Source organism: Polyodon spathula, chromosome 5 (assembly GCF_017654505.1).
Source record: "Polyodon spathula isolate WHYD16114869_AA chromosome 5, ASM1765450v1, whole genome shotgun sequence".
Lineage (NCBI taxonomy): Eukaryota > Metazoa > Chordata > Actinopteri > Acipenseriformes > Polyodontidae > Polyodon > Polyodon spathula.
In genome coordinates this window covers 67195948-67208498 of record NC_054538.1, presented here as the reverse complement: position 1 = coordinate 67208498, position 12551 = coordinate 67195948, and the positions used below count along the sequence as shown (strand labels likewise).

General features: G+C 38.3%; 1 protein-coding gene across 4 annotated transcripts in view; it reads right to left on the bottom strand.

Moving 5' to 3' along the window:
* LOC121316203 (lysocardiolipin acyltransferase 1-like) overlaps positions 1–12551 on the bottom strand; it is a 66576-nt gene that overhangs the window by 18730 nt on the left and 35295 nt on the right. For all 4 annotated transcript variants that reach the window (XM_041251093.1, XM_041251094.1, XM_041251097.1 and 1 more), the window contains 2 exons: positions 11302–11448; positions 7333–7449 (listed from right to left, as the gene is read on the bottom strand). In XM_041251093.1, coding sequence (XP_041107027.1) covers positions 7333–7449; positions 11302–11448 — 264 coding nt within the window. The remainder of the gene's footprint in view (positions 1–7332; positions 7450–11301; positions 11449–12551) is intronic.

Here is a 12551-nt window from a genome sequence, read left to right as displayed (position 1 = left end):
TAGAGCTATTTTCTCAATTCCAGACATTTTTTTTGCTCGTTATCCGTCAACAACCATCGCCTTCTCAGATTGGATACTCAGTTTCCTAGGTAACGGCTAATATACCCGCGAAACCTTTCGGTTGGGCGAGAGATAATACCCGCCATTAGGCACTGAACACATGAGCATTGTTGTTCAACAAGAAGCTCAGAAACCACTGCTGAGCATGTGCTACAATCTTGCATATAATCAAGATGTGTGTAATCCAGTATCTAAATAGAACAGTTTGCAGCTATGAATGGAGGCGATTTGTTCACAAAGCTGGACCTCTCCCAGGAAATGTAGCTTAGAGCAGATTCTAGAAGATACACCACCATTAGCACACACCGTGCGTTGTACCAATACAAAAGACTGCCTTTCGGAATTGCATCATCACCAGCTTTGTTTCAGCAGACCATGGACAAAATCTCGCAGGGCCTTCCAGGTGTAATCTGTTTCCAAGAAGGCATGCTCATCACTGGAAAAGACCTCACAAGCCATCTAGACAACCTGAGCAGAGTTCTGGGGCGACTAAAACAGTGTGGCATTTTCTGCAAGCAATCAAAATGCTCATTCTTGAATCCCTCAATGGAATATCTAGGACAGGTGATTGTTAAAACTGGCCTCTCAACATGACCCAGTAAGGTGGAAGCAGTAGTCGAAGCACCACAGCCTAGAAATGTAAAAGAGCTCTGTTCATTTTTGGGACTTGTGAATTACTACAGCAAGTTTAATTCAAGATTGTCCACCCTGGCAGTGCCACTGAACAGTCCTCTGAGGAAAGAAGCAACATGGAACTGGTCTCCAGCCTGTCAGGAGAGTTTCAAGAATCTGGAAGGGACACACTGACCAGATTAGAGAAGCAAAAAATGAGAAACCAAATTTCCAGGAATCTTCAAATATTGAAGACGACTTCTGGGAAATGTCATCTACTCCAGTTGCAAGCGAGTCCCATTCTGATTCTACCCCAGAACCAGAAAAGCAACTTGAAAATCAGAACCTTCAAAAGCCAGCACTCCTTCAAAAGGCCAAGACGAAACCACAAACCTCCTGAACGATTTGTTCCTGACAAAGGGGGAGGAGATGTAATACATTGTTGAATTTAGTACTGAATTTAAATTGCTAACTATAGTTTAGTTCCAATTCAGTAAGCAGGAACAATACCTAAATTTGGCCAGTGGGTGGTGCTAAACCAGATACTTACCTGTTCTGTGGCTTAGTGAAAATAAAACAGTTGTAAATTTCCAGCTGAATTGTGCCAGTGGGTTTGCTGTGTGGTTATTGTAAAATAACAGTAAATAAATAATTAAAAGATTTAAAGAAACACTTCATTCTGTTTCATAGAAAAATTGCCCAGGGCAGGATTGAAGGATGTGGGGGCCATACACTAACCCATATTTTGGGGGTCCAATGCATATTATGGCGAATGTTGTTATTGTCATAGTGGTTAATCTGGCCCTGCATTTGGGACACAGAGTGTGAGCAAAGCGGGGAACGGGGAGTGGGGAGCGAGCCAATTGTATATGGAGCGGGGGAGCAGACATTTCCAGCCTGCTCTTTCACAGCACTGAGAAGAACTGAGCACAGTTTTAATTTTCTTAAATACATGTTCGGCCATGGTGTTTGCACATTTGTTTCCCACATAATTCATTATGGGGGGGACAAAATATATATTTTCCCCATTGTGGAGCTGCATTTGTGCCATATAAAAATGTAAGAAAAGTCATCAGTGTGTCCATTTGTCTGTGGTTATTACATTGCCCCAATACAGCGCTGTGAACACGCTTTATATTCTCTGCACTCTTAAGGATAGTTCATACACTACAGGGTGGTCCATAGCCCCATTCAGACTCACTCATATGTGTTCATGGGTTGCTTTGAGCTCCCTATGAGATATTCGGATACAAACAAGCCCAGTATAAAGCTAATTTGACAGAAATCATATGTAAAGTTTGAAATCGGTGAGTACACTGTACACGGCATTGTAGGAACCTTTTAAAAACCTGTTCATTGCAAGTTGCTATTTCCTAACTTTTACTTTATTTTCAATTTACGCATTTTTTCAGTATCAATCAATCCAACGACAATGCGTCTTCAAACTGAATTAGATAACTTATCTGAGCACTCTATGTAGGTTTTTTCTTTGCTGATCATAGCATTTTTTTTTTGTTTTACTTGGGTAAAGTTACGCGGTTAATCATAAAAAAGATTAAATTGTATTCTTTTCTGGATGTACATGCTTTTCATCTGCAATCGACAACACAGTGGGGGGAAAAACGGCTTGTTTATTTATGAGGAGGATATTAAAGCGGTGAGCGGAATTTTGTCACTGACTGCTCACATTCTCTGATTGGGGACTGTGACAGAGAGAAAAGAAATTTGACCTGTAAATCTCCCTTCCAACCAGAAAGGGCGTTATGTAAGGTGGGTGGTAAGCTTTCCCCTAGACGGGGAGGAAAAAACCGGAAGTCTGCCTTCTTGGGGGAAGCATGTAACTGCAAGTGCCCTGAGCAACTCCACTGCAATCAGCTGCCAGGCAAACATCGATTGGCGTTACCATGGTGACGGCGATTGCGAGGAGGAGTTTGGGTAGTACAAAGGGGACGCAGCCACGTGAGTACGGTCCCTTACTGCTGATGAAATAACCAAGCTGGAGTCGTTTTGCTTGTTTTGTCATTGTATGTGCAGAGGATTGAGAGTGAGGGAGCTGCAGCCACGGAGCCAGCAAAAACACCCACAGCACTAACGCACTGCACTGCACAGCATGAAAACACAGAGAGATACACTGCATAGTTTTCCGTGCATACTGTGAATCGTACAATTGCATTGCATTATTATTTGGGGACTGAAACCCGCCGTGTTGTACCCGATACCATAGTTGGTAGAGGGCTGCTTTATGATTTCATTTTTGCAAATAAACACAGATTATTTTTGGGAAGAAATATACATTCGGCCCATCTTGCTTGTTTGGTTGTTAGTAGCTTATTTATCAAGCAGCTTCTTGAAGAATGCCAGGGTGTCAGCTTGAACAACATTACTGGGGAGTTGGTTCCAGACTCCCACAATTCTCTGTGTAAAAAGTACATCCTATTTTCTGTTCTGATTTCCCTTTATCTAATCTCCATTTGTGACATATCGACATTGTCAATACCTTTTAGAATTCTGAATGCTTGAATCAGATTGCCGAATAGTCTTCTTTATTGAAGACTGAATAGATTCAATTATTTTAGCCTGTCTGCATATGACATGCTTTTTAAACCCAGAATATTTCTGGTTGCTCTTCTTTGCACTCTTTCCAGAGCAGCAATAACATTTTTGTAAGGTGACCACAACTGAACAAAATATTCTAGATGAGGTCTTATTGATGCATTGTAAAGTGTTAGCATTATTATTATATTAATTCAACACTGGTCACAATATATCCAAGTATTTTATTGGCCTTTTTTATAGCTTCCCCACATTGTGTAGATGAAGACATTTCTGCATCAACATAAACTCCTGTATGTTATTTCATAGATTCCTTCTTCAACTTCAGTATCTCCCAACTGTATTTATAATGCACATTTTTAGTACGTTACACTTTTCTATATTAAATATAATTTGCCATGTGTCTTCCCAGTTCTCAATGCTGTCTAGACCATTTTGAATGACCTTTGCTGCTCCAACGGTATTTGCCACTCCTATTTTTGTGTCGTCTTCAAATTTAACAAGTTTGCATTTTCCATTTTGGATCATCCCTCAGTTTCCATAAGTTTACATATAACAGAAGTCAGCCTTATTGGTCTGTAGTTACCTGGTTCAATTTTGTCTCCCTTTTTGTGGATAGGTATTACGTTTGCAATTCTCCAGTCTGTCGGTAAACCCTGTCAAGAGCCTGCTGCATGATCTTGGTTATCAGTTTGTAAATAACTTCTTTAATTTCTTTGAGTTCTACTGCAAAGCCTAGGGGATTTGTTTATTTTAGGAGCTCCTAGTCCCTTTAACACTTCTGCCTCTGTTATGCTAAAGTTATTTAAAACTGGATAGGAACAGTTCAACATGTAAGGCATGTTGTCCATAGCTTCCTAAGTAAAAACTTGTGAAAAGTAATAATTTCATATATTTGCTATTTTTTTTCTCTTCATCTATGATTTTGCCATTTGTATCTCTTAGACATTTTATTTCCTTCATGAGTGTTCTTTTGCTGTTATAATATTGGAAACTTTTTAGAATTGGTTTTAGCCTCCTTGGCAATGTTCATTTCTATCCTCTGTTGGGCTTTCTAACTTCCGTTTTGACTTGCGTTTGCAGTTCCAAGTGGTCTTTCTGTGTATTTTGTTCTTGGTCCCTTTTAAACACTTTGTACAGTGCCTTTTTTCTCTGAACATTTTGGCCATTTTGTTTTAGATTTAGACTACTTTTGAAATGTAATTGTTTTGGACCTCTAGTACTACATTTTTTTTTTTAAATAGCCATCCTTTTCTGTAGATATTTTCTCTATTTTACTCCAGTCTACTTCTGATAGTCTCTGTTTCATTCCTTCATAGTTTGCCTTTTTAAAATGGTAAATCTTGGCTTTAGTCTTTACTTTTGGGGTTTTAAAAAGCACTTCAAATGAGACCATGTTGTGATCTGAGTTTGCCAATAGTTCTCTGACCTTTATAGTTATTCCGTCTTTGAAAAGACGGAATCAAGGCATGCCTCCCCTCTAGCCGATGCATTGCCAAATTGCATTAGGAAGCAGTCATTTGTCATTTCTACCATTTAAATTTCAGCTGTTGTGCTCCCCACTGGGTTTTCCCATTTTATATGGGGGATGTACAAATCCCCCATTAGTATGGCTTCTCTTTTGCTACATGCATTTCGATTGTCATTGTATAACAGATTATTTTGTCCAGTATCTGAATTTTGTAGTCTATCGCATGCCCCTATTATTATGCCCTTTGAATTTGTGTTCATTATTCTGACCCATATTGATTCTGCATTTTTTTTCTTCCAAATTTAACACCTGGGCTTCAAGACTTTTTTTGATGTATGCCGCTACCCCTCTGTCTCTTCTGTCCTGCCTGTCTTTCCTATACAGTGCATACCCGCTAATATTATATTTGTCTCCGTCACTCTCAGAAAACCAAGTTTCTGTAATCACATTGTAGTTATTTGTTAGTGCAGTAGCTTCAATTTGACCCCAATATGGTACCCATAATACAGTAGGTAAAAGTTTGTTAAGATTTTTTCGGAGAAGTTTCCATAACACTGGAAATTCAAAGATGCAGCTGAAATGGTTCATGAGACATTAGCAGTAGTAAAAGCAGCAAGTTTGTACAAGCTCTCCTCAAGGGGATGAGTGAATAATGAATGAATACATAACCATAATGGTCCTGTTTCTTTGCTCAATGTTTAATCCTATTAGTCATTTGCTCTTGCCCGCCAACTAAACCCAGAGCCTACGATTGTGTTTCCTGCTCTCAAGGTAACTCTAGAAGGGCTAATTAAAGGTTTAGTTTCCATGCAGTGCAGTACAGCCAAGGGAAAAGTCAGCAGATAAATCTGTCTGAACACTTTCACTGATCTCTTCACCTCAGCAAGAGGACAAGGACTCTGTGTAGGGTAACAGATAGCGCGCACTGCTCAAACGAACATCGTAAACAAGTAATACCATAACCAATTAAATTTAACTGTAAATGTGGTTGCATTACCTATCACTGTTCACTAGGATTGGTGACCACTTTCTACTACTCAGAAAGAGGATATGTTTCTAATGGGCAGCAGGTGTCACCGGTGCCTGCACTGCACTGAGTTACATTTAGCGTTCCCTGTTTCCGGTTTTATCTTTAAATTTTTTTTTTGTTTATTTTACATATATTAAAATAGGGATCAGTTTTTTTTTTTTTTTTTTTTTTTAATTGAAACTTGGGTAAAAATCGGGGGTGGGGGGGGGATCTCAGAAAATACACTTTACATGTGGAATATGATGCGTAGCAGTTCTGGTTTCTGATTAATAATGTCTCTGCCTCATTTTCTCAAGTTAGCTGGTACTTTGCGAACGTCTGGGCATTCGCTGTGCTGACAGAAATAGTATCTACAGGAGGTATGAACGTGACATCAGCACAAAACAAGCCAGGTTTATTTGCCTTCAAATCATAAAAAGAAAAGAAAATTGCCACCGGGAAACAAGTCAAAAATCACACTGGACATTTACATCAACGTATTACATAAGTTTACCAACTAAAGAATCACCATTTTCTGTCAAATATTTACGATTAAGATTGTCAGCGTTAGACAGTGTTTTAGCTGATGGACAGACAGTACTGTCGCACAAAGTCACCAATGAATACCGGTCCCGCAAAGAACAGCGCTCTGACAAACTCATTAACACAGTCACTCTGCTTTCTTTTTATTAAAGTGTGTGTAAAAGAGGCATAAATGGAATGCTTGCCTCTCAGTTCACTTTATTTTTTTAGTTTAATGTATAGTTTGTTTTTCAGTATGTTCTTTTACTGTCAGTGTGAACATGTACCTCAATGCAGCAGTATTTGCAACGCTGTGCACCCTCTGCCTCACCTGACCCACTTCTGCTATTTTTGCTTTTTGTATACTTCAAAACATTCATTTTCTTTTAAAAATCCACAAACTGATTTATGTTTTCTCCTCATACCTCATCCACTAAAAATATGACATTTTTGTGCAAGAATTTCAATTTAGCTTTTGATCAAGCTAGAAGTTACTACAAGCAGCAATTGCCACAATAAATCAGGCTTTGGTTGGCCAACATAATCAGGTGATAATGTATTTATGAAGTGGCAGAGAACCACGTTTAACGTTATTTGATCCTCTGACGTCTAAACGTCTGCTGTATCCTAGGATACAGTGTAGGTCTGCTTATTACAATGTCAGAGTCAAAATAAAACAGCATTTTAATCAAAACACTGTATTTCCTAGAAAATAGTAGCGGGGAAATATTGAATGACAGACAAAAATTGGGTATAAATCAGTAAAAAAAACAAAGTCCTGTTAAAAAAAAAAATCTGTAATTTTTCAGTAAAATTCAGAATAAACCACAAAATGTGGAATGCTAGTTATACTGTATAAGCAACCATTTAGAAATTCAACTCCCTAACCTAGTTACTGATGCTGTGGACTTTACAGTACTGTGGGCTCAACACTGAATACAGTCCCTCTATCATCTTACTGAAGAGTTCTTCAGTCTGTTCCATACTTTGAAGCACAGGCCAAATACATTTTGCTGAAAGGAATAAAACAATTCCAACGGCCTGGTTGTCGGTTGCCATGAGAACACTGTGTTGGAGATGATGATGTATTGCAGCTGCACCTCACCTTTGCGAAGACTCTCTACGATGAAGGTGAAGCCGGTGGTCCGGGGGTGCAGCACATACTTGTACTTCTGCAGCCCATTCTTCTCTGCAAAGACATCGCTGCGCGCCCGAGTGTTAGCTGAGAGAGCCAGAGACAAAAGCATAGAAAATATTTACAAACATGAGGTGGGCATTCGGCACTTCAATATATATATATATATATATATATATATATATATATATATATATATATATATATATATATATATATAATATAACACACACCACACACACACACACACACACACACACACACACACACAGTACCAGTCAAAAGTTTGAGTACACCTGCTTGAAACAAGATTTTTCATGATTATCTATGCTTTTAACTGTATAAACTTGTCTATAAACACTTAATATTTCATTAGATGATACGTGTACTTATATAAGCTGATAATCATAAGTGAATTGCATTCAAAAATTACATTTTTAAATGAAAATGTAAATCTTGTCAATTTCAATGAAATGGTCACCCAAAGCAAGGGGATTTCAGTCTGAAGCCCAAGTCAGTTAAAAGTCTGAAATGTGTATAACACGGTGTTAGAACACTGGCCTAAGTATAAAAGTGTCTTTGTTAGATGTTCTCTGAGTTAACTAGCATGTTACCTAATTAACCTTTTGTCACCAATTATTGTTAACTATAAATATAGGTAGCATAGGCACAAGTTTGATCTTTACCAAGTCCATGGCAAGCTCAACCAGCATGGCTATCATAGCAGACTTCACAGACAAGCCATTACATCATTACGGCTAGTTGGGCAGTCCTTCATTCTTCAGCAAGATAATGACCCGAAACACACCTCAAAGTTGTACAAGAACTATCTGGCGAAGAAGAAAAGTGAAGGACAACTCAATCTAATGACCTGGCCTGCTCAGTCTCCAGACTTCAATCCCATATAACTTGTATGGGACGAACTGGACAGAAGTCAAAGCAAAGCTACCCACAAGTGCCCTACATCTCTGGGAACCGCTGCAGAAGAGCTGGGAAGACATGTTGTTAACCGAATGCCTCGTGTTTGTGAGGCTGTTATTAAGGCAAAGGGTGACTATTTTGAGGAATCCAAGATTTAGAGACAATTTTCAATTTTCTTGAACATTGCTTTGATACTCCTTATGTTTTGTTTTGTATATTGTAACATGTGTTTTCATTTTCAGGTATTTACAGAAATGTATACGACGTAAAACATTATCAATTATGAAAAAAATCTAGTTTCCAGCAAGTGTATTCAAACTTTTGACATGACCAATGATAATATATATATATATATATATATATATATTATATATATACTATATATATAATATATATATATATATATAATGTTCTCCGAGATACAAGGTGGTGTCTGAATTTCACCCACCAATGCTGAATTTATTTGAAGCACAGACCTATTGAGGATGGAAACTAAACACTATCACAGTTGCAAACCTCAGTGAATATGGCAATTAGTTTCTTATATTTTAACATTGTAATTTAAAACTCACACACGCCTACACATGTTTTTTAGCATCAACTTCTGGCCACCCTTTACTCCAGGTGACTATGAAAGAAGCATTTAAACTAGAAAGGAAGGGGGGAGAAATCAACAAAAAAACAGAAGGGAGACCGCATCAAAACAAGAACAACAACTCAGGTAAGACAACCATTAAATGTATTTATCTAAATGCTAGAAGTATCAGAAACAAAATTCTAGAACTTGAAGCTACTGCACTAACAAGTAACTATGATGTGATAGGTGTTACAGAAACTTGGTTGTCTGAGAGTGATGGGGACGAATATAATATTTGTGGGTATACACTGTATAGGAAAGACAGGCAGGACAGAAGAGGAGGAGGGGTAGCGCTATACATAAGAAACAGAAAAATAAAGAAAATAAAGCCGAATCAATATGGGTCAGAATAATGGACAAAAATTCAAAGGGCATAATAGTAGGAGCATGCTATAGACCGCCAGATTCAGACGGTGAGCAAAATAATCTGTTATACAATGACATTAGAAATGCGTGTAGCAAAGGAGAAGGAGAATGTTAAAACTGTACAATGCACTAGTAAGACCTCATCTTGAATATTGTGTGCAGTTCTGGTCACCTCGCTATAAAAAAGATATTGCTGCTCTAGAAAGAGTGCAAAGAACAGCGACCAGAATTATTCCGGGCTTAAAAGGCATGTCATATGCAGACAGGCTAAAAGAATTGAATCTGTTCAGTCTTGAACAAAGAAGACTACGTGGCGACCTAATTCAAGCATTCCAAATTCTAAAAGGTATTGACAGTGTCGACCCAAGGGACTTTTTCAGCCTGAAAAAAGAAACAAGGACCAGGAGTCACAAATGGAGATTAGACAAAGGGGCATTCAGAACAGAAAATAGGAGGCACTTTTTTACACAGAGAATTGTGAGGGTCTGGAATCAACTCCCCAGTAATGTTGTTGAAGCTGACACCCTGGGATCCTTCAAGAAGCTGCTTGATGAGATTCTGGGATCAATAAGCTACTAACAACCAAACGAGCAAGATGGGCCGAATGGCCTCCTCTCGTTTGTAAACTTTCTTATGTTCTTATGTTCTTATATTAGAATTCTGTGCCTCAGATGTTTTGGAAAATGAAAATGTGGCAGTGGTTTTGTTACACAGGGGAGGCTTAATAATAAGCACCCCACATCAGGTCCTGTGCATGCCTAATTATATTTTGATGCTTTGTCTTGACTCTTCTTATGCACAAAAATAAACTTTCATTTGTTTAAATTATATTCCTCGAGAACTGCAATACCCAATCAAGCAAAGGCTGTGAATTATATAATTGTTTTAAGAAAACCAGAATTTAAATAAATGACAAGAATCTAAAATCGAAATAGGGTCAAATTGAAACCTGAAAACCCACAGCACATCCCTAGACAGGAGCCTAAGATTCATTCTCTCCCTGTCACACATCCCACCCCTCAGAGTGGAGCAGTAGGGAAAAAAATTATCTGCATTTTGATGTTCCTTATCCACACAATGTTTCATCAGAAATATTAATAATTTATTCTGCTAGTGAATCACTCCTTGTTGTCTCGCTGTGTTTAATTTCTTCCGTTTTCCACCTGCTGCGGCAAACATAGCCAACATTTCCCTTTAACTCATGTCGATAACATTATATTATTATAGAAATAATAATAGCCCCTTGCAATGCAATCACTGGAGAACGATCAACTATCAATCAAAAAGGAATGAATGCTGCAGATGTCTTCAGACTCTGAACGCAAGCAGTTACATCACATAGCAACCCTCGCTGACTTCATTCCGGATCTGAGTTAGATTAGAATAGAATGATGGCTGAAAAACTTATTTTATTTGTTTTTGAAGAAAACTTCGCCCATCTTATATCTTATTATATTATTTGTCGGGGGGGGGGGGGGGGGGGGGGGGGGGGGGGTCAAAAAGTGTAAGGGGTAATGCCATATAGATAATCTGGTAGCGCTGTTTTTTTTTTGTTTTTTTTTTTAAAACAGCAAGTTCATTGTAATTTGTTAATTTTAAAATGTTATTATATTTGTATTTTTTTCCTCATGCAATTTAATAGTAGTTTTAACTCCTTTCCCAATCACTGTGTAGTTGATGTCTCTGAGTTCCTTCCTACCTGGCTCAAGGAGAAATGCACCTGTACTGTCATCAATAAATTATTATTTGATTTTATTATCCATCGCACAAGCAGTCCATCAGGACCACTGCATTAATTGTGATGCACATCACATCCTGATTTGCATACTGAGATACACATCGTATTACTAACCACAGCACTGTTGTTTGAAATTATTTTATTGTTATTTCACTGGAGTATGGTCTACTTAGGTCTCTCTTTGTATTAGTGGGAACACAAAGTGAATGAAATAAACCAAACAGCGCCCCCTGCTGGACCCGTGAGGTCAGTACTGCCATAGTGCCCCCGGCTCTACCTGTCAGGTCGGTGCCCTCGGGGAAGATGAGCAGTTGCAGGGGTTCTCGGATGGCACAGAAGTATTCCAGCATGGCCTCTACGTGGCGCTGGTCGTCCTCCCATTTCCTGTGAATGAAGATGAAGGAGGCGACCTGCATGGCCCAGCCTGCAAAATACAAAACACCACAACACTGTAAAACACACCTGCAACACAACACAACTAATCTCCAATTTAGACACTGAGTAAAATGTATTTTGGGTGAGTGAAATGCAACATTACCTTGAAGTCATGAGTACTTTCAATAAATACTGTACATACTTTAATGCTAACTTATGGGGTATGCATTAACTACAGACTTAGGCCTACACCTTAACTGTAATGTTAGTATGAACTACTGTACAAAAAACTTGGTCTTACAATAAGAACTTCTCTCCCAATTTTCCACCTAAAAAATTCAGCAAATGTCTTTTTCGCAGTCATTTAGACCTGTCTTAATATTAATAATATTATAATCCAGGGAGTTGCTACTCTCAATGTAGTTAGCTACCGTGTTGACCGAATCTGCTCCCACTAGTACTAGGCTGGAACAGTTTTTATAGTTGCTTTCTGTACATCTTTCTTTTTCAGTCTCTTATGCTCTCCCTTTCCAAGTAAAAAATGTTAAACAAAAGAAATTCCAAAAATATACTTTATTTTTTTATTTTTTTTATCTCATTGCAATCACAGGTAGTGATTTTGATTTATAGGACAGTAAAAACTGCAGGTAAAATTTGCAGATGATGCACATCTCTACTTTAAATACATGAGCATGCTAACCCAGCTTGACATTCAGAGTGCATTAGTGCTGCCGGTGGAGAACGTGCTCATCCTGTCCCCTGTACCTGGGTAAGAAATCCCTTCTGTTTGGGAGAAAATGCTTCTCGTCAGAATGTTGGACTGTTTCTGATGCATTCAGCTTACAACTGTTTATAAACTGAGGCTTAAATTTATAAAGGGGGAAAAACAGACCACAAAAAGCCACGTAATGTGCATGTTCAGTATGGCCGCACTCAGTATTGAAAATTGGAGTTTGCAAAACGATACGGTATTATAAACCCTAATTTACAAACTGACTTGATCAGGAGGGTTAGAAAATGTGCTCTTTTCAAAATGTTATTAAATGTTTCTTTGTCCTTGAAAACGATGTCTCCTTCTTGCTGCAGACAACTCTCCCACATCACCTTGCCTTGTATATAGCCTACTGTCTGACTGCAGGTATACAAGGTATA